General features: G+C 50.2%; 1 protein-coding gene across 1 annotated transcript in view; it reads right to left on the reverse strand.

Annotated features, from left to right (window-relative positions):
* tgfbi (transforming growth factor, beta-induced) overlaps positions 1–26011 on the reverse strand; it is a 105248-nt gene that overhangs the window by 52856 nt on the left and 26381 nt on the right. Inside the window, exon 3 of the mRNA XM_072512368.1 lies at positions 11443–11507. Coding sequence (XP_072368469.1) covers positions 11443–11507 — 65 coding nt within the window. The remainder of the gene's footprint in view (positions 1–11442; positions 11508–26011) is intronic.

Raw genomic sequence — 26011 nt, forward strand, 5'->3', positions numbered from 1 at the left:
AGCCTGTACCTGGGAGGAGCAGTAGGGCCTGTGAGGGACGGCCTGTACCCGGGAGGAGGAGCCAGACCTGCGAGGGACAGTCTGTACCCGGGAGGAGCAACAGGACCTGTGAGGGACAGCCTGTACCCGGGAGGAGCAGCGGGACCTGCGAGGGACAGCCTGTACCCGGGAGGAGCAGCGGGACCTGCGAGGGACTGCCTGTATCTGGGAGGAGCAGCGGGACCGGCGAGGGACAGCCTGTACCCGGGAGGAGCAGCTGACCGGCGAGGGACAGCCTGTACCCGGGAGGAGCAGCTGACCGGTGAGGGATAGCCTGTACCCGGGACGAGCAGGGCGACCTGCGAGGGATGGCCTTTACCCGAGTGGAGCAGTGGAACCTGTGAGGGACACTCGGACCTGTTTTATTATGCTTTTGACGTAGCATAAGCTGCTTCCTTGATGTGCACTCTGACAAAGGAAGTTTCAGGCTCAAATAAGCTTGATAGATCTTCATGGTCTTGTTCATGCATGGCGTTCGCTATGGAGTGTTTGCTTGATTCCATTTTTGAGTCTGTCACTGAGCTGTCTGTGGAGGCTTGCGTCGCTCTCCTTGTGGAGGCTTGTGTCGTTCTCTTTGTGGAGGCTTGTGTCACTCTCTCTGTGGAGGTTTGTGTCGCTTGCTCTGTGGAGTCCTTCATCGCTCTCTCTATGGAGTGCTGCATCGCTCTCTCTGTGGAGTCTGTCATCGCTCTCTTTGTGGAGTCGTGCAGTGTTCTCGCTGTAGAGTTGATCTGTGCTCTCTCAGCAAAGTCGTTCTGTGCTCTCTGTGTGGCGTCGTCTTCGTCTTGGGTATTGCTGTCATCCAATGTATCGGCGATCTGCCATGGCACCATGGTATTGGATGCATCTACCATGAAAAGAGTCGTGTTGAGCTTTTCAACCGTGTTGCTGATGCCGTGATCAGCATATCCGAATAACTCAGCCATGCCTGAGCAGTGTTGTGTGTATTGTTCGATAGACAAATCATCGCTTTTTGTTTCGGAGTTGTGATCGTTCTCTTCATGTTCAATGAAAAAAATCATCTTCTTTTGTGGTGGCTGGGACCCTTCGTGGTGCGTGGACCACTCTCTGTTTCTTGGCGTCAGGCATAATCCTGCACTCACGAGTCGGGATGTCATAACTGCTGGGCTGAGGATTCCCCAATCCGTAGAACTCATCGACGGGGCCTTCACGGTACAACACTTCTAGTTGCGGTTCGAATTTGGTACTGGTAGCCATCTCCCAAGATGAAATTTTCGCCTGAGTCGTTGTCTTCCAAGACCATATCATCACGTTTTGTGTCAGAGCAGGCATTGGGTTCGCGATGTCCAAAGAAGAATTCAAGGTCTGAGTCATCGTCTTCAAGGACTGTATCATCTCTTTGGGCTGTGCTAACTGCTTGTTGCAGGGTTCTGCGGAGGTTACTTTCAACTACTGGTCGAATTTCAGGCATTGTGCTGTTGTTCCAGGTGAAAGAATCGGGTTTTACGGCTTTAAATTTTTATTTTTTGTGTTTTGGACATTTCCCCTTTAAGTGGGCGTGGTCCGGGGCCTCTGACGTCACGAAGTGTGTGACGTAGTGCATAGGAAGCTATTGCGCATGTGCAGATCGCTATTCCTTTACTTGGGGCCTTTTTCGCAATTGCTTCTCGCCCATGCGCAAATGGACCTTCCCGTTCTGTGCACTCTTCGCGCAACTGTGCATGTTCAGCACCTTTTCCAAGATGGCTGCAATTCAAAACTGCCGTTCGTTGCTGCAAGTCTACCTCGTGGTGAGTTTTGGCGCCTCTTTTACCTTTTCTTCTTGTATGTTCCTCGCAGAATTCTTGGAATTTGCCCAGGATTGCCTGGAAGTCGCTCTTGTTTTGCCCCTTTGAGTATTTGAAGGTATGGAAGATTTCAGTTGCTTCTGGACCCGCAATGGTAAGTAGAAGCTTTATTTTCTCTGCATCCGCCACGCCATCTAAGTCGGACGCTACCAGGTAGATCTCGAATCTCTGCCTGAACGTACGCCAGTTTTCACTGAGATTGCCTTGGTACCTGAGTTGCTGTGGAACCGGAATCTCGAACATCATCTTGCCTGGCTGCTGTTGCTGGTTGTCACTGTTTGCTGAGTTGCAATTATGTGGATTTAACAGCCACTCCTGGTACCATGTTTTGTTATGCTTTTGACGTAGCATAAGCTGCTTCCTTGATGTGCACTCTGACAAAGGAAGGTTCAGACTTGGAGATAGCTTTAACACGTTTATTGAACTATCAACAATTCTCCTACTTGGATTCGACTCCACTATTAATCTTTCTATAGCTACTCAGACTGACGAACCAGTCTGCTGCAATCCACGTGGTGGGTGTGATGTTCAATCAATCCTGTGTCTGTACTCACTGAGTGTCTCCACTGGAAAGAAGAAGATTATGTGTGCAGTGTCCTTATATATGGGTTGGTGTAATTCCCTCCTGTGGTAGTGTCACCTCTGTGTGTATCGTGAATGCCCATTGGTCGTGTCCTATCTTACTGACCTATTGGATAAATGCCTGTGTGTCATGTCTCTAGTGTTCCCTCTCGTGTCTATCTAGTCTACGTGTATTTACACTAACCACTTGTGTATTTAGTGATGCATATCACCACAGGACCTGCGAGGGGCAGGCTGTACCCGGGAAGAGAAGCCAGACCTGCGAGGGAGACCTGTACCCGGGAAGAGCTGTGGGACCTGCAAGGGGCAGCCTGTACCCAGGAGGAGCTGTGGGACCTGCGAGGGACAGCCTGTACCCGGGAGGAGCAGCTGGACCTGTGAAGAACAGCCTGTACACGAGAGGAGCAGCTGGACCTGTGAGGGACAGCCTGTATCCGGCAGGAGCAGTGGGACCAGCGAGGGACAGCCTGTACCCGGGAGGAGCAGCGGGACCTGCGAGGGATGGCCTGTACCTGGGAGGAGCAGCTGGACCTGCGAGGGACAGCCTGTACCCGGCAGGAGCAGCGGGACCTGCGAGGGACAACCTGTACCCGAGAGGAGCTGTGGGACCTGTGAGGGACAGCCTGTACCCGGGAGGAGCAGCTGGACCAGCGAGGGACGGCCTGTACCTGGGAGGAGGAGCCACACCTGCGAGGGATGGCCTGTACCTGGGAGGAGCAGCTGGACCTGCGAGGGACGGCCTGTACCTGGGAGGAGGAGCCAGACCTGCGAGGGACGGCCTGTACCCGGGAGGAGCTGCAGAACCTAGGAGGGACAGGCTCTACCCAGAGCAGCGGGACCCGAGAGGGACAGTCTGTACCCGGGAGGAGCAGTGGGACCTGCGAGGGACGGCCTGTACCCGGGAGGAGCAGCCAGACCTGCGAGGGACAGTCTGTCCCCCGGAGGAGCAGCTGGACCAGCAAGGGACAGTCTGTACCCGGGAGGAGGAGCCAGACCTGCGAGGGACAGTCTGTACCCGGGAGGAGCAGTGCGGCCTGCGAGGAACAGCCTGTACCCGGGAGGAGCAGCTGGACCTGTGAGGGACAGCTTGTACCCGGGAGGAGGAGCCAGACCTGCGAGGGACAGTCTGTACCCGGGAGGAGCAGTGGGGCCTGTGAGGGACTGTCTGTACCCGGGAGGAGCAGCTGGACCTGCGAGGGACAGTCTGTACCTGGGAGAAGCAGCTGGACCTGCGAGGGACAGTCTGTACCCTGGAGGAGCAGCTGGACCTGCGAGGGACAGTCTGTACCTGAGAAGAGCAGTGGGGCCTGCGAGGGACAGGCTGTATCCGGCAGGAGCAGCTGGGCCTGCGAGGAACTGCCATAAAGGGTTAAGACATGGCACCAAGCCATGATCTGCACTTCTTGCTCCATAAGGGAGACCAGGAACATTTCCAGTTCCCAGGACCAGGATGTGGGCAGGAAGTGTCTCCAGCTCAGTTCCTGGAAATCCGAATTTCTCAGCTGGAGCGGTGGCTGGGGTGGCTGTGGTGTATATGCGAGGTGGAGAGTAACATGGATAGCACGTATAGAGAGGTGGTCACTACTCAGTCTCAGACACCACAGGCAGGAAGGAAATGGGTGACCACCTAGCAGAGCAAGAGGCAGGCAATGCAGGAATCTCTAGTGGCTATTTCCCGGCAAAACAGATATACCGTTTGGGATACTATTGAGGGGAATGGCCTCTCAGGGGATAACAGCAGCAGCAAAATTAATTGCATCACGATTGGCTCTGCTACACATGGGAGGAACAAAAGGTGCGGTGCATAAATGCAATAGTTATAAAATGATTTAATTATGAGGAGAATAGATAGATCTTTCTGTGCCCACAAAAGAGACTGAAAGATGGTATGCTGCTTCCTTGGTGCTAGTGTCAAGGACGGCTCGGAGCGGTTAAAGGACATTCTGAAAGGGAAGGATGAACAGCCAGTTGTTGTCATACACATTGGTACAAATGATATCGGTAAAAAAGGGGTGAGGTCCTAAAAGCAGAATATAGGGAGCAAGAAGCAAGTCAGAGAAGAAATAGCAGGATATATAGGATGAATATGTAGCTGAAGGATCGTGTGAGGGAGAGGGTTTCAGATTTTGTGGTATTGGGACTGGTTCTGGGGGAGGTGGGACCTGTACAAACAGGATGGGTTACACCTGAACAGGACCGGGACTGATGTACTTGCCCGGGGGGCAGGCTGTGCCAGCATTTATTGCCCATCCCTAATTGCCCTTGTGGGTGCAGTTAAGAGTCAACCGCATTGCTGTGGGTCTGGAGTCACATGTAGGCCAGACCAGGTAAGGATGGCAGATTTCCTTCCCTAAAGGACATTAGTGAACCAAATGGGTTTTTCCAACAATTGACAATGGTTTCATGGTCATCATTAGACATTTTAATTCCAGATATTTTTATTGAGTTTTAATCTCACCACCTGCCATGGTGTGATTCGAACCCAGGTCTGCAGATCATTATCCTGGGTCTCTGGATTACTAGTCCTGCGACAATACCACTATGCCACTGGTTTAAATGAATATGGCAGGTGGGTGGGAACATATGTAAGGATTCAGAGCAGGGTAAATCAAGAACAAGGGAAAAAGACAGTAAGGAGAGTAAAAAAAGTGATAGGCACAGTAATCAAGGGCCAGGATCAGATAAGGACAGAGTAAGAAATAGTAGAAAAGCGACAAGGAATGTTAAAGTTTTGTACCTGAACACTCAGAACATTCAGAATAAAATGGATGAATTAGCTGCGCAGATAGATGTACACGGGTATGATATAGTTGGGATTGCAGAGTCATGGCTCCAAGGTGACCAAGGATGGGAACTAAACATTGAGGGCAGTGTTTAGGAAGGACAGACAGAAAGGAAAAGGTGGTGGAGTTGCATTCTTGATTAAAGAAGATATTAATATGATATTGAGAAAAGATATTAGCACAGATAGGTCGAGTTAAGAAACACCAAGGGGCAAAAAGAAATTTGTGGGGGTGATATACAGACCGCCAAACTGTAGTGGTAATTTTGGAATTAGCATAAAACAAGAAATCAGAGATGCTTGTGATAAAGGAACATCTGTGATTAAGGAATATCTGTGATTATGGTTGACTTTAATCTGCATATAGATTGGGTGAGTCAAATTAGTCACAGTATAATAAAGGAGCAATTTCCCGAGTGTACACGGAATGGTTTTCTGGCCCAATATGTTGAGGGACCAACAAGTGAATAGACCTCCTTGAACTGGGTATTGTGCACTGAGAAAGGATTAGTTGGCAATCTAGTTGCGAGAGACCCCGTGGAGATGAGTGACCATAACATGATAGAATTCTTTATCGAGGTGGATAATGAGGTTGTTAATTCTGAGACCAGGGTCCCGAATCTCAATAAAGGTAACTATGATGGCATGAAGCATGAGTTGGCTGTGATGGACTGGGAAACATTACTGAAAGGAAGGACAGTGGACAGGCAATGGCTGGCAATCAAGGAACAACTAGGTGAACTCCAAAAGTTGTTTATTCCTATTTGGCACAAGAGTGGAAAGGGAACAGTGGCTGACTAGGGAAATGAGAGATAGCATTAGATTCAAAGAAGAAGCAAACAAATCGCAAGAAAAAGCAATGGACCTGAGGATTGGGAGCAGTTTAAAATTCAGCACAGGCAGGCCAAGGGATTGATTAAGAAGGGGAAAATAGAGTATGAAAGTTAACAAGTGGGGAACATAAAAACTGACTGTAAAGGCTTCTATAGGTAAGTAAAGAGGAAAAGATTGGCAAATGCTAAATATAGGCCCCTTACAGTCAGAAATGGGGGATTTCATAGCAGGTAACAAAGAAATGGCTGAGGAACTAAATTCGCACTTTGCTTCTGTCTTCACAAAGCAAGACATGAATAATTTACCAGGAATTCTGAGAGACACAGGTTTTAGTGAGGAGCTGAAGGAAATTACTATTAGTAAAGAAATTGTTTTGGGGAAATAGATGCGATTAAAGCCTTGTAAGTCGCCAGGGCCTGATAGTCTTCATCCAAGAGTACTTCAGGAAGTCACAGTAGAAATAATAGATCAATTGGTAGTCATCTTCCAAAATTCTTTAGACTCTGGAATGGTTACTCCACATTGGAGGATAGCTAATGTAAGCCCGTGTTTCAAAAAGTGTGGTAGAGAGAAATCAGGGAACTATAGGCCAGTGAGCCCAACATCGGTAGGAGGGAAGTTGCTAGAGTCCATTATGAACGATTCTATAGCACAGCATTTGGAAAGAAGCTTCCCTTTCCCGACTTATCCTCAAATCAGTCTATCTCAGCCTTGAACATATTTCTACAGCCCTCTGCGTTAAAGAATTCCACAGATTCACTACCCTCAGAGAGAAGAAATTCCTCCTCATCTCTGTCTTAAATAGGCGACCCTTGCTCTGAGATTATGCCCTTCGTTCCTAGACTCTCTCACAAGAAAAATCATCCTCTCAGCATCTACCCGTCAAGCATCCTGAGAATTCTGTGCATCTCAATAAGGTCACCTCTCATACTTCTAAACTCCAATGAGTACAGGCTCAACCTACTCAACCTCTCCACATAAGAAAATCCCTTCATACCCGGAACCAACTTCCATACCTGGGATTGCTGGACTGCCTCCAATGTCAATATATCTTTCCATAGACAAGGGGACCAAAACTGTCCAGAGTATTTCAGGTGTAGTCTAACTAATGCCTTATATAGTTTTAGCAAGATTTCCCTAATTTTATACTCCATTCCCTTTGAAATAAAGGTCAAAATTCTATTTGCCTTCCCAATTACCTGCTGATCTTGCTAACATTTTGTGATTTATGCATGAGGAATCTCAAATCCCTCTGTGTTACAGTTGTCTACGGTCTTTCTCCATTAAAATAATAATATTCAGCCTCTTTATTCTTCCTACCAATGTGCATAACTTCATAATTTCCTAAATTATATTCCGTCTTCCAAGTTTTTCCCACTTACCTAATCTACATCGCTTTATCCTCACCACTTGCCTTTCCACCTGTTTTTGTGTCATCCACAAACTTGCCAATAGCACATTCACTTCCCTCATCTAAGTCATTTATATATATTGTGAATAACTGTGGCCCCAGCACTAGTTATAGGTTGTCAACCTGAAAATGCACTTCTTATCCCAATTCTCTATCTTCTATTAGTTAATCAATTTTCTAGCCATGCTAATATGCTATCCCCAACACCATGGACTCTTGTCTTATTAAGTAGCCTTTTGTTTGGTACCTTTTTGAATGCTTTTTGGAAATCCAAGTATATTACATCTACTGGTTTCCCTTCATCTACCCTGCTCATTAGCACCTCAAACAATTCTAATAATTTAGTCGGGCATAATTTTGCCTTCATGAAAACATGCTGACTCTGCTCGAGTGGATTATGCTCTGCTGTCACATCCTTTATAAAGGACTCCAACATTTTCTCAGTGACAGAAGTTAAGCTAACTGGCCTATAGTTACTTGTTTTTCATCTCTCTTCCTTTTTTGAATAAAGGTGTTACTTTGGCAGTTTTCCAATTCTTTGGGATATTTCCAGAATTTAAGGATTCTCGGAAGATTACTGCAAATGCATTCACAATCTCTTAGCTGCTTTCTTTAATATCCTGGGATGCAACCGATCAAGCCCAGGGGACCTATCAGCCTTTAGCCCTATTAGTTTCCATAGTACCTTCTCCCTAGTGATTGTTATTGTAATTATTTCCTCCCCATTCTCCCCTTTGATTATTTATTTTTGGAATATTATTAGTGTCTTCCACCATGAAGGCTGACAGAAAGTATTTGTTTTTAACTCCTCCATTTCCTGTTGCCCCATCATTATTTCCCCAGTTTCATTCTCTTTCTCTAAGGGGCCTCTCTCTTCCTTTTTATATATTTAAAGAAACTCTTGTCCATTTTTATATTACTTGATATTTTACCCTCGTAGTTTATCTTCTCCTGTTTTATTATTTTTTGGTCATCTTTTGTTAGTTTTTAAGCTTTCCAAATCCTCTAGCTTACCATTAAGCTTTGCCACGTTATATGGGTTTTTTCTTTCAGTTTAATACTATCTTTCATTTCCTTGATTAACCACAGTTGAGTTATCCCCTTCCCAGAATTCTTCTTCATCACTGGGATATAATTTTGTTGTGAGTCATGAACTATTTTCAGAAATGTGTACCATTTCTGATCAATCGTCTTTCCTGTTAAACTCCTTTCCCAGACCACTCCTGCCAACTTTGCCTTCATTATTTATGATTACCCTTATTTGGGTATAGCGCAGTTGTTTTTGATTCAAGCTTCTCACTCTCAAATTGAATGCTAAATCCTACCATGTTATGGTCACTGCTTCTGGTCATCATGTTATGGTCATCCTACCATGTTATGGTCACTTTAATCCAACCCTTCATGTTTGATAAAATGTTTTTTTTGTTGTTAAAACTAATTTACGGATTTTTAACTCTGAGATTATTTATTAAACCTGTCTCGTTACACATTGTGTAAAAGCAGTTAAGGCAAAGGAAACCTGAAAGGGGGTGCTAAAAATTCTGGACTGGGTTCACTGTTAAAAGTGGAGCAGAAGCTTGGGTTAAAAGAGTAATTTGTAAAACCTGAACTGGATTTCGGAATGTAATCTGCTAAGGGAAAGTATAATTAGAAAGAAGATTTTAAAGTGTGTTTTTGGGAGTAAAGTTTGGAAAGTCTCATGTAATCATCATCTGGAGGAACTGTGTGGAGAAATCCACAGACACCACCTTGGGTTTGGAGAAAAATGTATGTATTTGACCACAGTCATCCTATATGTTAAAGGGAGTTTGTGTTACTGAGGCCATTGTAGTTTAAGATATACTTTGTAACCCATGTTGATCTTTAAATCTGTGTGCATGAAAATGAAATGACAATCGCTGATTGTCACAAGTAGGCTTCAAATGAAGTTACTGTGAAAAGCCCCTAGTCGCCACATTCCAGCGCCTGTTCGGGGAGGCTGGTACGGGAATTGAACCGTGCTGCTGGACTGCCTTGGTCTGCTTTAAAAGCCAGCTCTATAGCCCTGTGCTAAACCAGCCCCCATTTGTTAAGCTAAGGAAGGGGAGGGGAATAAAGGAGTATTGTATAATAATCCAACCCTTCATGTTTGATAAAATGTTTTTTTTGTTGTTAAAACTAATTTACGGTCCTGTGATTCTGTTTCTCCCGTGTTTTATTTTAAAAATGTTACTGTTTTTTTGAGCCAGGTTTCCATTCTGGGATCTTACCATTCACTTACAACATGAACTGGGATCGTAATAGATTTAAGAGACTTGCTTCGTGAATGATGCCGCAAGATTCCATGGATTTTGAATGAACAAAAATAAACTTTACTGTACAAGGTCAGTAAGATAAAATTATTTACAATATCAATCTTATACGCTAATAATCAACCTGTCCTGGACCCGCAGAATTTAAAGATGCAGAACTGCCGAATTACACGTGTGTAGCCTGCTCCCTGCATTTGTGGGGAGTCCAAAGTTGTCAGGAGTTTGGGTTCCTGCCTCTGCATTAAGTTTGGGTTTCATAAAGACCTGCAGAAATCTCCCAGTGTAACAACCTCCAGGGTGCTCTGCAGATTGTAGGAAACCTTGTGTAATATGCACCTCAGGGAGATTTTGCAGCAGCTCCTTCAGGCATTTATATGGATTTGTTTTGGGCAGAGGCTGGCAGGTATATGTTGCGAAGATTAGTATGCCCTATTGATCCTTGACATAGACATTTAATGGCGCTAACCATAAGCCTCAAACGGGACAAGTGATGTTTGGTGGGTGTGGGGTTGGGGAGTCAATTCACAAGCAGCTTTCTATAGCAGACAGTAATTCAGAGGAAAATCCATAATGGATTTGAAAAGTTTAAAAATTACTTAGAAACTGCCTCAATGTTGATTGCAGATTTGAGTTAGGAGATTGGGGTGTGTGTAAAGATGGCACTTTCAAAGACTCCATTAGTGAACGCAAAAAGGATTTATTGATAAGAATTGTTCAGCAGCGCATGGCTGCAGCTTGCTCCTTACATGACTCTCACCTAAAATGACTACACTCCCTCGGGTGATTCCCCACTTTGAGTTCCAATTGATCCCCTAGGCTAGGTGACCCTTAATCTGCTCTATGGCCTTTACAGGGACAATCAACACAGGATGAATCACTTGATAACAAAGGTAGGGAAAACTTGGAGTTAATCAATTGGATGAAAATTAAACCTATGGACGGAATTTACCGTCTGTACACGGCAGCGAGAAATTCCGGTCCCAAGCCAACTCGCGGGTTTCTGGGAAATCCCATTGATGACATCGGGGTCAGTAGATCCCGGTGGGGGAGCCACCTCCGCCACTGAAAAACACCCGGCAGGGTGGTCGGTAAATACCGCCCTATAGTTCTGCTCTAAGATTCCACTGAAGTTTCAAGGAAATCTTGTGCTCAATGGAAGGAGTTGCCATTGGCAGGGGAGGCACCCCCTGGGAAGACACCCTTCGACCCTTCAAAATGACGCACCCCTTCCCTTTGCCCTGTTAGGATTCCTCTGCCTGGCTTGTTTGTCCAGCTGTCCGACAATGATCTTTGGGCGTCCTGCAGTACTGGTAGTGGCCATCGTTTCCAGTATTAGAGAGCAGCCTGCTTCTAGCCAGTAGCTCTCAGAGGTAGGACATCCCGCCTGCAATGAAATGTCTGGTGGGAAATTGACCTGGTAGAGTTGGGAACCCTGACGCAACCAGCAGGCTGCATAATCCCACCTATCGGCTCCTAGAAATTGCCACGGTGGGTCTCACCACCAGCTCTTCAACTGATGGATGGGTCCTTTGGTGCGAGCATGAAATTCCACTCAAAGCGTTTCAGTTTTGGCGCTCAGCCTTCCAAAAGAGCACTCGCTTTGTCTGTATCAAACTCTGGTCATCTAAAATCAATCATTAAATCAATGAATTCCATGATATAATAATGGTATATCAATTATTGCTAATATCTTACCAACAGGGCAGCCTTTTTCTCCTTGCACCCTCGAGTATCCCGGGCAGCATTCATATCGTATAACACTGTAAAACAAGTTAAATAGCATCCAATTATGGAAAGTTGACTTTTTTCCAGCTAAAATAAAAGCTTTCATGCGCTATGTTGTGCCTGAACAAGGTTTGATCAGGACTAACGTTTAGGTACGAATTCGAATTGGTGTTGCAGAAACAAATGTCTTCCACTACTGCTGTAAGGAGGGATCATTTTGTTCACAGAGTATCTTAGTCATCAACAACTTACGATGGGTATCTCCGAGTTGTATGGAGTACAAAAAAATATTTCAATGTGCAATGGAATCACAGGCTAAGATGCAATGTGTTAGTGATCCTTTATATATGAAATCAGGTCCATTCAAGCTTGAGGCAGCCACTAGTTGAAAACAATGGAAGCACAATCTGTGCCCTAGGCCTCGGTCCAGTTTAGCTCAGTTGCTTGTGCTCTCAACTCTACATTAATGTGCCACTTAACTGGCTTTTCAGCAAAGATAAAGCCCATGGAATTAAAGGGAGTGGGACCATTGGCTGAATGACAGTAAATAGACGAGTGGTGTCAGACTGGAGGAGGAATACAGTGGAGTTCAAAATTTGCAGATAACACAAAACTGGAGAATATTGTGAACCGTGAGCAGGCTAGTGATAGACTTCAAGGGGACATAGGCGTGGAATAAACGGGCATGTGACAGATGAAATTTTTAATGCAGAGAAGGGTCAAATGATGCATTTTGGGGGGAAGAATTAGGAGAGGCAACACAAAGCAAAGGAAACAATTCCAAAGGGGCTACAGGACAAAGGGATCTAGGGATTTATGCGCAAAAATTGTTGAAGGTCTGAGGGCAAGTTGAAACAGTGGTTAAAAAGGCATAGGTGACCCTGGGCTTTATAAAAGCAAGGGAGTTATGGTGAGCATTGGTTCGGCCTCTTCTGAGTATTTTGTCCATTCCTGGGCAGCACTTTGCGAAGGCTTTAGAGAGGTGCTGCAAAGATTTACAAGAATAGTTCCTGGGATAAGGGACTGGAGTAAAGTGGATACATTGGACATGCAGGGCTGTACTCCATAGAAAAGAGAAGGTTGATAGATGTGTTCAAAATCATGAGAGGATTGGATAGGGGAGTTAGTGAGGAACTGTTCTCATTCATTCTACGATTCATTGACGATATCTGTGAACACTGGACACGCTATGTACACACAATGACAAACATCACTCCGATAGTGCTTTACACATTGGCAGCACTGGCAGTGTAGCAAACTGGCTGTACAATGTGATAAATTACTTTTTAACCAGCAGTATTTCAGACTGTCAGTACTCATGTCAGTACTCATGCTGTCACTACCTTTCTCTGGCAGCATTTCCTAGTGACTATACTTGACACTGATAATGTATCAATACTTTTACTGGCAATACTTACTCCTTGACCATTATATACCTTTGCATGACAAGTTCAACTGCTTAATTTATGCCTTTGAAAAAAAGCTGTTGGAAACCTAATTTAATACTTCCAGTACATTTACAAGACAAAAGCAATTCTGAGTTCTCCCTCAAGCATGAAGTAAGGTTGATGCAGTTTGCATAAATCTTTCACTAACCTTTCAAATAAATAAAAAATAGAGCATAGGAGGAAGTGATAAACAGGAAACAAGTTGTTTATAATAAATTATGCTAATGTGCATTAATATCTCAAACAACTAGAAATACGTTGTGAGGGCTTACATGGTAGGCAGTGCAAAAAGATGGGATTATCAAGTGACCACACTGAAGTTGGAAAGTCACATCTATCGTGTAATAAATTTGGTACACAGGGCATGCATTTTACTGAAGACCTATTACAAATTATTACAGTACCTGTTGCTTTTGTAGGTTGCACTGTGTTAGGACTTTCAGAGTATATCACCTTAAGATTGCACAGTTTGGCCACCAGGTTCGCACAAATTAATGAATGTGCATTTCAAAATGTTTTTCTTCATCCGTATCTCTTCACAGTAAATCGAATTTCAAATTTTCTAACTAAGGGTTTATACTGAGTAAAATGTACAGCAATTAGATATTTCACAATAACAATTAAAATTTATCCAAGAAATTAGCTTTTATGATTTTTAATGACTTAACCAAATGTTTACTTCTCCTGGGCTCGGACCTGATGGATAGTTTTGTCCGGAACTGGGACATTGTGAACATTTGGTTTAGTTCAAAATTCAGCTGGTGTTTTGTTTTCGCACAGTGTGTCTTACAATTGCCTAAAATAACATCAGCGGTAAAATTGAAGGCTTTGGCTGCCTGAGGCCTTCAGCAATTAAGTGCTGGACCCAAATTGGAGGCGGGGAATGTCTCGACCCCCTTGGGAACCAAGGGGCTGGATTCTCCGATTCTGAGGCGATGTCTCCACGCCGACAAATTTGGCGTAAAACGGCCATCTATCCTCCATTTGGCTGGGGGCTAGCAGCCGAGCAGCGTAGAGTGAAGTGGAGCAGCCACAGCCGCTGTGCATTATATTGCCGACCCGCTTTGTTCAGAGGCCTCCACTCCGAATGGTGAGATGCTGCGCATTGGGAAACGTAACCAGTTTGACACGGGTACAGATATCTGTACCCAATACATAGAGCGGGTGCAATAATTTTTTTCGGTCAAATGGAAAGGTTGGAGATGAACATCAGACCATTATCCTGCTGGCAGCGTTTGAGGGACCCAACTATGTGCTCATTTAGAGCCAAACACACCGGGACAGACCGAACTCCAAGCCTTTCACCATATTGGTGGCCCTAGTCGAGGCACATCTTAACCCGCAGCCCATGATAATGGTTCCGTTTTCACACAGCCTCGCAAACCCAAGGAGAATCAAACGGCGACTTTTTGGCATGCTCGAGGACGTTTGCCGCCTCATGTGAGTTCAGGGTCGCACTCTCTGAATCCTATGGGACCGTATCGTCTGTGGGCTCAGAGACACCGATACCCAAAGAAGATTTCTTACGGACGCTGACTTAACCGTTCAGAAGGTGGTGGACATGGCCATTTCGTGGGAGAGGCCGAGCATATTATGTGGATGGCCAAGAGCAAGAGTGCCAGCAGTTGCAGCCCCCAAGGTCGCACTCATCCGAATTACATAAGAACATAAGAACTAGGAGCAGGAGTAGGCCATCTGGCCCCTCGAGCCTGCTCCATCATTCAATGAGATCATGGCTGATCTTTTGTGGACTCAGCTCCATGGGCATCATACATGAAAGGTGAGCGGATACCCCATTAAATGGAGATCGATACCGGAGCAGCAATCTCAGTGATCAGCCGCCGGACATTCACTGTGATCAAGTCCGGTCTCCAGACCTTGGACCTTCAGGACACGGATGCCCGATTGGTGATGTACACTGGAGAGCCTTTGGCCATTGAGGGAACCACCCACATGACCGTGGCATAAGGGGACCAGTTGGCATGTTTGCCCTTGGTGGCAGTCCGCGGAGAAACACTCAGCTTACTGGGCCCTGATTGGCTACACCACTTAAAATTGGACTGGCAACGCGCCTATCGCATGCACCCCCTCAGCCCAGAAGGAGTGTTGGCAAAGTTTCCAAGCATTTTCGTGGAAGGCCCCGGAATGATAAAAGGTGCAGCGGCCAAAATCAGTGTGGGTGAAGATACGCAACCTCATTATTTCCGCGCCCACGCAGCACCATACGCACTGCGACCCAAGGTCAATGCCAAGCTGATCGTTTGGAACGCATGGGCATCATGCGCCTCATCCATTTTACTGATTGTACTGTGCCAGTGGTCCCGGTGCTAAAGCCTGATGGGTCCATATGTCTGTGTGGGGCTACAAGGTGACGGTGAACTGGGCCTCTCACCTTGACTGTTACCCAGTCCCACGCATTGAGGACCTGTACGCAAAACTCAGCAGTGGAACAAAATTCATGAAACTCGACATGAACCACATGCACCTGCGGCTGGTCTTCGTTCCGGACTCTCGGAAGTACATGACAGTAAACACCCACAGAGGGCTGTATGAATACACCCGACTACCTTTCAGGATTTTATCGGCCTGTGCGATTTTCTAACGCATGATGGAAAACATCCTTCGGGGTCTACCCAGTCTGGCCGTATACCTGGATGACGTACTCATCACCGGGGTCTCGGAAAATGGACACTTGGAGAATCTGGCCAAAGTCTTCTGGCAATTTGAACAGGCCGGTGTCCGCCTCCACAGGGAAAAGTATGTTTTCGATGCCCCAAAGTCACCTACTTAGGGTACCGGGTAGACATGAGGGGGCTCTACCCGGTGGAAGACAGGGGCGGGAATCTCCGGTTGCTGACGCCGAAATCGCGTTTGGCCGGAGAATCAACATTTCCGGGAAAATCGGGGAAGGTGCCGCTTTTGTGATGCTCTGAACCTCCAAAGCGGCGTACTCTAGGACGGTGCCTGAGGCCCTCCCCCCATTGCTGCACCTCCGACCGGCCACGTTCCTGATGGCTTCGGTCGCGTGTGCTTTTTTTTGTCGGGAACTTGGCATGGACGGTGCGGATTCGGTCCAGCGCCTTCACAGTCGGAGGAGGGCCGATCCGTGGGCAGGGGGGACATTAGCAGGGGCTGGTGGCACTGTTGGGGGTTGGTCTGGGGGTCGCAAGCCGGTCAAAGGGCGGCACTATTTTGCCGCCGTGCGCTTGTGCAGCCACGGACCCAGCAATTCTCCGGACCCGGCAATTCTCCGGGCCATATCGGCAGCTAGAGACGGGTGCTCTACACTGCCTGCCTACAAGCCCCCACCAAACGGAGGATCGGTGGCCGTTTTGCCCCAACGTTTTGGTTGTAAAATGCCATTGTTTCCATCCCGGCGTCAGGACATAGCCTGAAAATCGTAGAATCCAGAAGGTGAGGGCCATCCGGAAGGCTCCCATCCCTAAAGGCCTGACCGAACTCCGCACCATTTTAGGACTTATCAACTACTACGGGAAATTCATCCTCAACTTGTCCACACTGCTTAGTCCACTCCACCAATTGTTAAAAAAAGGACACCAATTGGAATGGAACCCACCCCCACACCGGAAGGCCTTCCGGGAGGCAAAAAGGCATTTGTCATCAGAGAAGCTGTTGACGCACTTCGACCCAGAGAAACAACTTCTCCTGGCTTGCGAAATTTCCCCCCACGGTGTCGGAGCCATTCTCGCACCCCAGTTGCCTGATGGGTCAGAGCGGCCGATAGTTTTCGCATCTCGCACACGGGCCAACGCCGAGCGGAACTATGCCCAAATTGAGGGCTTGGCTATTGTATTTGGTGTGATGAAGTTCCACCAGTATGTCCAAGGCCAAGTATTTACGGTCTATACCGACCACAAACCTTTACTTCGGCTATTCAAGGAGGATCAAGTAATTTTCCCCGATCGCGTCTACCAGGGTCCACTGATGGGCATTATGCCTATTTGCATACGAGTACATGCTGGAACACTGCCCAGGCACACGGATCTCACATGCTGGAACACCACCCAGGCTCGCGAATTCCACACGCCGACGCAACAAACCATCTATCCCTCTCCACAATTCTGCCAGCTCCCGCCTCGACCACAGAAATAGTAGCGACCCTCCTCTTATGGATTCCTTGCCGGTCATGGTGCTCGCGTAAATGAATGGACCTGGACAGACCCACAGCTTCTCGGGGCCGACACATGGTCCAGTATGGGGGCCAACACAGAGCTTTGCCCAACTATCTGTGAGTATATACGTCAAAGCTCCTGGAGCGGAGCATGGGGGATGGCATCTTATTGTGGGGGACACAGGTGGTCGTCCCGGGACATCCGGGAGTATCCAAGATTAAGATGCTATATCTGGGATTGATTCGGACATCGAGAAGGTGGCCCAGCGCTGTGGCCCATGCCAGGAGAATCAGAAGGCCCCACCAGCTGCACCAAGAAACCATTGGGAATGGCTGGGAAAATCGTGGCCCTGCGTCTTCGTCTGGTCATTTCAGGGGGAGTCTTTCCTCGTGATGATAGATGCCCATTTGAAGGTGCAAACCGTGACAATGTAGATGCCAGTAGATAGGCTGCGGCACACATTCAGCACCCATGGCATACCCAAAGTGTTGGTCAAATAACGGTGTTGCATTTACCAGCAAGGAGCTCAAGGCATTCACGACCTCGAACGGAATTCGGCATGTATGGACCGCCCTGTGTCACCCAGCCTTGAATGGTTTGGCCGAGAGGGTGGTCCACACTTTCAAAAGGGCAATGAAAAAACTGACCTCAGGGTCTTGGGTGATGCGCCTGGACTGTTTACTATTCAGTTACTGGATGACTCCTCATGCCGCCACGGGTGTGGCACCAGCAATTACTTTCTCTTTTTTAATAAATTTAAAGTCCCTAATTCATTTATTATTTTTACAATTAAGGACCAATTTAGCGGGGCCAATCCACCTACCCTGCACAATTTTGGGATGCGGGGCGAGACCCACGCAGACACGGGGAGAATGTGCAAACTCCACACGGAAGTGACCAAGGACCCAATCCAACCAAGGTCTTTGGTGCCGTGAGGCAGCAGTGCTAACCACTGTGCCACCGAGCCGCCCATACCAGCCGGCTCCAGACCTGCCTCAGCTTGGTCATCCAAGAACTAGGCGCTCGGATCCGCCAGCAACAGGACTGCTCCGAGACGGAAGCAGGTCGACGCTCGCAGCAGCACGAGTTCAAACCTGCAGTCACTGTGGGGGCGATTCTCCAACATTGGGCCCAAGTGTTCGCGCCGTCGCGAACGCCGTCACGTTTTACGACGGCGCAAACCTGGACCGGGCACGACGGATAATGGCCCCCACAGGGGGCCAGCACAGCGCTGGAGCAGTTCACGCCGCTCCAGCCTCCTTATGCCGTGCCAACCCGCGATTGCGCAGTTGGGCCGCGCCAAGCTGCGCATGCGTGGGGGACTTCTTACGCGCGCCGGCCCCGACCCAACATGGGGTCGGTGTTCAGGGGCCGGCTGCGCCAGAAAGTAGGCCCGAGAGGGGAGAGGCCGGTCCGCCGATCGGTGGGTCCCGATTGCGGGCCAGACCCCATCGGAGGGCCCCCCGCTGAAGGAGCCCCCTCCCCCACCCCACAAGCCGCCTCCCGACCGTTCTCGCCGGCAGCGACCAGGGGTGACTGGCGCCGCACCAAATGCGCCGGCGCAAATGGCGCCGATTCTCACCACCTCGGAGAATCGCACGCCGGCGTCGGAGTGTCGTGGCGCGGTTGCGGCAATTCTCCGGCCCGGCGGGGGGGCTCGGAGAATCACCCCCTGTATTTGTGCACAATTTTGCCGCTGCACCATGTGAATTTCGGGCGTGGTAGTCCAGGCCACTGGTCCGGATTCCTATTCGACACAGGGACATGAAGCCAGCCGTCACCTAGACCACATCGACGGCCACATGTCCGCCACATGTGGGGGCCTCCAGAACAGACTCTGTATACGCCAGTCCAGGTCCGTCCACGGTCCCCATCGCCATCTAGGTCGTCACACTGGTCACTGTCGCCTCCGCCCGAAGCCCAAGAAGCTGGAATGCCTAACGCCTCATCAGAAAGGTCCGACATCGGCTCAGCCATGGACACTGGCACCATTGCCGGCATCACCGCCAAGGCCTGTGCTCCATTCGATTTCCCACTTACACAGTTGTGTGTGAACTCCCCCTGTAATTGGGGCGTGGTTTCCTTGAACAAGGGGAAACTACTCTGTATAAAAACCCTGACCTGGGTGCAAATCAGGGAGGGTGAACCTTCGAGGACAGGAGTAGTAGTTTTTGTGTATTCCGTAGTAAACCTGTCGTTTATTTCTACCCTACCGTGTGTTCCTGTTGTCAATCCTGTTCGGCTCCTCCCACTGGGGCACCTCAAGGCCTTTATTGCCACTACCCAGGGCTTTCTGTCACTTTGCACATGGATGTGGGGATTAGTGAGGCAGGAATGAGGGACATTCTCCAGGATCTCAGATCTGCTACTGCCATAGTCGGTGAGCATAAGCGGTGGCCAGTGATCATAGAATTGAGAAATAGGCAACTCCCCTCCCCCCTAATAAAACCCTTCTTTTTGTAAAGAATATGGAGAAGGCTGATTCACACATTGATTACTTGATTATGTTTTTGTTATCTCCAGGAATGTGTACCCTGAGCCATTGTGGTAGTCTGTGTAGAGGTATTACGGTACCTGCTAATGCTGGAACACCATTGGTAGATATTGTATGTTTCCTATTGGTCAAGCTGTATGGTAGCTCCACCCTGCAAGGCGGGGTATAAGAGCCCGTGCTGCCCCAGCAGCCTTCCTGTACCTGAGCTGCTGGGGGAAACATCGAGCTTATTAAAGTTAGACTACAACCTCGCTTTAGTGGTCATTGATCGTGCATCAATTTAATAAGCTAGATTTGAAAGGATGGAGCTCCAAATCAAGCCGGAGTGTCTGCAACTCAGCCCCCATGTAGCAAACTCAACGGCAACCTTCAAGCACTGGCTGGCGTGTTTGGTGGCTGGGGTGTGCGTGGGGCTCCGGCGGGCGGCAGGTCTCGTAGGGAGACCGTATCTTGTCGGCCGTCATGGTACGCCACGTAGGCGTACTGGGGGTTAGCATGGAGTAGATGGACCCTCTCATCCAACGTGTCCGACTTGTGTGTCCGCAAGTGTTTTATGAGCAGGATGGGTCCGGGAGCTGCCAGCCAGATCGGGAGCGAGGTCCCAGAGGAGGAATTCTTGGGGAAGACAAGGAGACGTTCGTGAGGTGTCTGGTTGGTTGTGGTACAAAGCAGTGACCGGATGGAGTGGAGGGCATCCAGGAGGACTTCCTGCCAGCGGGAGACTGGGAGATTCCTGGACCGCAGGGCCAGTAGGACGGTCTTCCAGACCGTTCCGTTCTCCCTCTCTACCTGTCCGTTACCCCGGGGGTTGTAACTGGTCGTCCTGCTCGAGGCGATGCCCTTGCTGAGCAGGAATTGACGCAGTTCGTCGATCATAAAGGAGGACCCCCTATCACTATGTATGTAAGCGGGAACCCGAACAGTGCAAAGATGCTATGGAGGGCTTTGATGACGGTGGTTGCGGTCATGTCGGGTCAGGGGATGGCAAATTGGAACCGGGAGTACTCGTCAATCACATTCAGGAAGTACGTGTTGCAGTCGGTGGAGGGGAGGGGGCCTTTGGAGTCCATGCTGAGGCGTTCAAAGGGACGGGAAGCCTTTATCAGGTGCGCTTTCTCTGGCCTGTAGAAGTGCGGTTTGCACTCCGTGCAGATTTGGCTATTCCTGGTGGCTGTCCTGACCTCCTCGATGGAGTAGGGCAGGTTGCGGGTTTTGATAAAGTGGAAAAAGCGAGTGACCCCCGGGCGGCAGAGGACCTCATGGAGGGCTCGGAGGCGGTCCACTTGTGCGTTGGCACATGTGCCGCGGGACAGGGCATCAGGAGGCTCGTTTAGCTTCCGGGACGATACAAGATCTCGTAGTTGTAGGTGGAGAGTTCAATCCTCCACCGCAAGATCTTGTCATTTTTTATCTTGCCCCGCTGTGCATTATCAAAAATGAAAGCAACCGACCATTGGTCAGTGAGGAGAGTGAATCTCCTGCCGGCCAGGTAATGCCTCCAATGTCGTACAGCTTCTACTATGGCCTTTTAGACTGAGGAGTGGCGGATTTCGGAAGCATGGAGTGTACGTGAGAAGAAGGCCACGGGTCTGCCCACTTGGTTGAGGGTAGCCGCCAGAGCTACGTCAGACGCATCGCTCTCGACCTGGAAGGGGGGGACTCGTCGATGGCGTGCATCGTGGCCTTTGCAATGTCTGCTTTGATGCGGCTGAAGGCCTGGCGGGCCTCTATCGACAGGGGAAAAACTGTGGATTGGATCAGGGGACGGGCTTTGTCCGCATAGTTGCAGACCCACTGGGCGTAGTAAGAGAAAAACCCTAGGCAACGCTTCAGGGCCTTGGAGCAGTGAGGGAGGGGGAGCTCCATAAGCGGGCGCATGCGGTCAGGGTCGGGGCCTATAACTCCATTTCGCACTACGTAGCCGAGGATGGCTAGACGGTCGGTGCTAAACCCGCATTTATCCTTGTTGTATGTAAGGTTAAGGATCTTTGCAGTCTGGAGGAATTTTCGGAGGTTGGTGTCGTGGTCCTGCTAGTCGTGGCCACAGATGGTGACATTATCGAGATACGGGAATGTTGCCCGTAAACCGTACCGGTCAACCATTCGGTCCATCTCACGCTGGAAGACCGAGACCCCGTTAGTAACACCAAAGGGAACCCTTAAGAAGTGGTGGAGCCGCCCATCTGCCTCGAAGGCAGTGTATTTGCGGTCACTAGTACGGGTGGGGAGCTGGTGGCAGGCGGACTTAAGATCCACCGTGGAGGAGACCTTGTAACGCACGATCCTGTTTACCAGGTCGGATGTGCCGGGGAGAGGGTACGCGTCCAGCTGTGTAAACCTGTTGATGGTCTGACTGTAGTCGATGACCATCCTATGCTTCTCCCCGGTCTTTACCACCACTACTTGAGCTCTCCAGGGACTGTTGCTGGCTTCAATGACTCCTTCCCTCAGTAGCCTTTCGACCTCTGACCTAATAAAGATCTGGTCCTGGGCACTGTACCGTCTGCTCCTGGTGGCGACGGGTTTGCAATCCGGGGTGAGGTTCGCAAACAGGGAAGGCGGGTCGACCTTAAGGGTCGCGAGGCAGCAGACAGTGAGGGGGGGTTTAGGGCTGCCGAATTTCAAAGTTAAACTTTGGAGATTACACCAAAAGTCTAAACCTAAATGTGGCCGCGCATAGGTGGGGAAGGACGTAGAGCCGGTAATTTTTGAACTCCCTTCCGTGGACTGTGAGGTTTGCTACACAAAACCCCTTTATCTCTACTGTGTGGGAACCGGAGGCCAGGGAGATTTTATGATTAACGGTGTGGACGAGGAGAGAACAGCGCCTTACCGTGTCGGGGTGTATGAAGCTCTCCGTGCTCCCAGAGTCGATTAGGCAGGACGTCTCGTGCCCGTTGATAAATACAGTCGTTGTAGCAGTTGAGAGTGTTCGAGGCCGACGACTTCCGGTTGCGGCTATGCGGAGCTAAGTCGCACATTTGGCGGCTCCTGCAAAAACAGACTTTTGGGCTCTTTTCAGGGCCCCAACGGCACTTTTTCGACATTACCCGGTGTGGGAAGGAGATTACAACAATTCCCCGATAGTATATGGATTTTACCAGGAGCGGGGCGACTAAAAAGGTGGTGGTGGACCCGAAGAAGGTGTGAGGGAAGAAGAACAAAAAATGGCGGCGGGCGGAGACCAGGCAGCGTGGATGCAGTGGGCGCAGGAGCAACAGGAGGGTATCCAGCGTTGCTTCAGAGAGATTAAAGCGGACCTGCTTGAGCCGATGAAGGCTTCTATTGATAAGCTGTAGGCCCAAGGCTAACGAGCCTCCGCGGGCGGTGCTGATGCGGTTTCATCGGTTCACTGATCGGGAGTGTGTGCTCAGGTGGGCCAAGAAGGAGAGGAGCAGCAGGTGGGAGAACGCGGAGGTTCGAATATACCAGGACTGGAGTGCGGAGGTGGCAAAGAGGAGGGCCGGGTACAATCGAGCGAAGGTGGTGCTGCACAGGAAGGGGGTGAAGTTTGGCATGTTGCAGCCGGCGCGACTGTGGGTCACCTACAAGGACTGGCACCATTATTTTGAGTCTACGGAGGAGGCGTGGGCCTTTGTTGAGGCCGAGAAGTTGGACACAGATTGAGGGTCAGGATGGACGTTTGGTGATTGCGGTGGATATGTTACTTTTTGAGGGGGGGTCCTTTGCTCTTGGTTTCTTTTTTTTTCTTGTGTTTTTCTCTTTCTGGTCGGTGAGGGTGGTTAGGGCGGGTTGGGCACTGTTTTGGTTGGGTTGGTCGTGGGGGCTCTTGGAGGGGGGTAAGCAAATGGAACAGGGGTGGATGGCCGGCGATGAGATGGGGCCCCGCGGGGGAGGGGGAGGCCCGAGTCGGGGGTGAGGGGACTGGGCCTGTAAAAGGAGCTGCGTCAGAGGTGGCGGGGCCGGGTAGGTGGAAAGCTCGTTTTTTTCCCGCGCTGAAGACTGGAGGGGGCAGGGCTGGGGCGGGGAAGCGAGGCTTGTTTCCCACGCTTAGGATGGAAGGGGGAGGGGGAGAGCCTGTGGATGGGGAGCGGGAGAGGAAGGTGTGTCACACAATGGGAGCAGTCGAAGGAGATGCGGGAGTGGCCGGGGTCAGCAGGAGTCAGCTGACTTGCGGAAGTGCAATGGGGGGAGTAAAACAGCTAGGATGGGTCCTAGCGGGGGTAGGGGGGGCGGCGGGGGGGGGGGGGGGGAATCGAGTTGCTGCTGCTATGGTCAAGGGGGAGCTGGAGTGAGTGGGGGGGGGTCGAGATGGGGGTCTGCCGCCGTGGGGAACGGGCTGGGAGGGGGGTGCGGGTGCGTGGCTGGCCGAGGAGGGGTTATGGATAGTCGGTGGGGGAGGGGGGCGGGTAGCCCCCTGATCCGGCTGATAACCTGGAATGTAAGGGGACTGAATGGGCTGGTCAAGCGGGCCCGCGTGTTCGCGCACCTGAAGGGGCTGAAGGCGGATGTGGTCATGCTCCAGGAGACACACCTGAAAGTGGCAGACCAGGTAAGATTGAGGAAAAGGTGGGTAGGTCAGGTGTTTCATTCGGGGCTGGATGCCAAAAATCGAGGGGTGGCGATCTTGGTGGGAAAGAAGGTGTCATTCGAGGCGTCGAGCATTGTGGCAGATAATAGCGGTAGGTACATAATGGTAAGTGGTAAGCTGCAGGGAGAGAGGGTGGTACTGGTCAATGTGTATGCTCCGAACTGGGACGATGCGGGTTTTATGCGGCGCATGTTGGGTCGGATCCCAGACTTGGAAGTGGGGGGCCTGATAATGGGGGGAGACTTTAACACGGTGCTGGATCCGGCACTGGATCGCTCCAGTTCTAGGACGGGTAGGAAGCCGGCGGCGGCTAGAGTGCTGAGGGGGTTTATGGACCAGATGGGAGGGGTGGACCCTTGGAGATTTGCAAGGCCGGGGCTAGGGAATTTTCATTCTTCTCACATGTCCATAAGGCTTATTCCCGGATCGACTTTTTCATTTTGAGCAGAACGCTGATAGCGAGAGTAGAGGATACCGAGTATTCGGCAATAGCCATTTCGGACCACGACCCGCATTGGGTGGACTTAGAGCTGGGGGAGGAGAGGGACCAGCGCCCGCTGTGGCGCTTGGAGGTGGGGCTGTTGGCGGACGAGGAGGTGAGCGAGCGGGTCCGAGGAAGTATAGAGAGGTAACTGGAGGCCAACAACTATGGGGAGGTCCGAGTGGGGATGGTATGGGAGGCGCTGAAGGCAGTGGTTAGGGGAGAGCTGATCTCCATTAGGACCCACAAGGAGAGGAGGGAGCGGGGGGAGAGGGAGAGGCTGGTGGGGGAGATGGTGAGGGTAGACATGAGTTTTGCGGAGGTGCCCGAGGAAGGATTGTAGAGGAAGAGACGCAGCCTCCAGGCCGAATTCGGCCTGGTGACCACCAGGAAGGTGGAGGTGCAGTGGAGGAAGGCTCAGGGGGCGACTTACGAGTATGGGGAAAAGGCAAGCCGGATGCTGGCGCATCAGCTTCGGAAGCGGGACGCAGCTAGGGAGCTCGGGGGAGTTAAGGACAGGGGAGGGAGTGTGGTGCGGAGTGGGGTTGGCATCAATGGGGTCTTCAGGGACTTCTATGAGGAACTGTATCGGTCTGAGCCCCCATGGGAGGAGGGAGGGATGGGCCGCTTCCTGGACCAATTGAGGTTTCCGAAGGTGGAGGAGGGACTGGTGGCGGGATTGGGGGCCCCGATTGGGCTGGAGGAGCTGATCAAAGGGATAGAAAGCATGCAGGCGGGGAAGGCACCGGGGCCGGATGGTTTCCCGGTTGAGTTCTATAAAAAATATATGGACCTGTTGGGACCGTTGCTAGTTAGGACCTTCAGTGAGGCAAGGGAGGGGGGGTCTTGGCCCCCGACGATGTCCCGGGCACTGATCTCCTTGATCCTGAAGCGGGACAAGGATCCCCTTCAATGTGGGTCTTACAGGCCGATTTCGTTGCTAAACGTAGATGCCAAGGTGCTGGCAAAGGTCTTAGCCACGAGGATTGAGGATTGTGTGTCACAGATCATCCACGAAGACCAGACCGGGTTCATGAAGGGGAGGCAGTTGAACGCGAATTTGCGGAGGCTTTTGAACGTTATCATGGCGCCGGCGAGGGAGGTGGAGGCGGAGATAGTGGTGGCGATGGACGCTGAGAAAGCCTTCGATAGGGTAGAGTGGGGGTACCTGTGGGAGATGCTGAAGGGGTTCGGGTTTGGGGAGGGGTTTGTCAGGTGGGTTAGGCTGTTGTATGAGATCCCGATGGCGAGTGTGGCCACAAACAGGAGGAGGTCCGAGTACTTTTGGTTGCACCGAGGGACGAGGCAGGGGTGTCCCCTGTCCCCCCTGCTCTTCGCACTAGGGATTGAACCCCTGGCTGTGGCACTGAGGGAGTCGAGGAACTGGAGGGGGTTGGTGCAGGATGGGGAGGAGCGTAGGGTGTCGCTCTA

Source organism: Scyliorhinus torazame, chromosome 7 (assembly GCF_047496885.1).
Source record: "Scyliorhinus torazame isolate Kashiwa2021f chromosome 7, sScyTor2.1, whole genome shotgun sequence".
Taxonomy (NCBI): domain Eukaryota; kingdom Metazoa; phylum Chordata; class Chondrichthyes; order Carcharhiniformes; family Scyliorhinidae; genus Scyliorhinus; species Scyliorhinus torazame.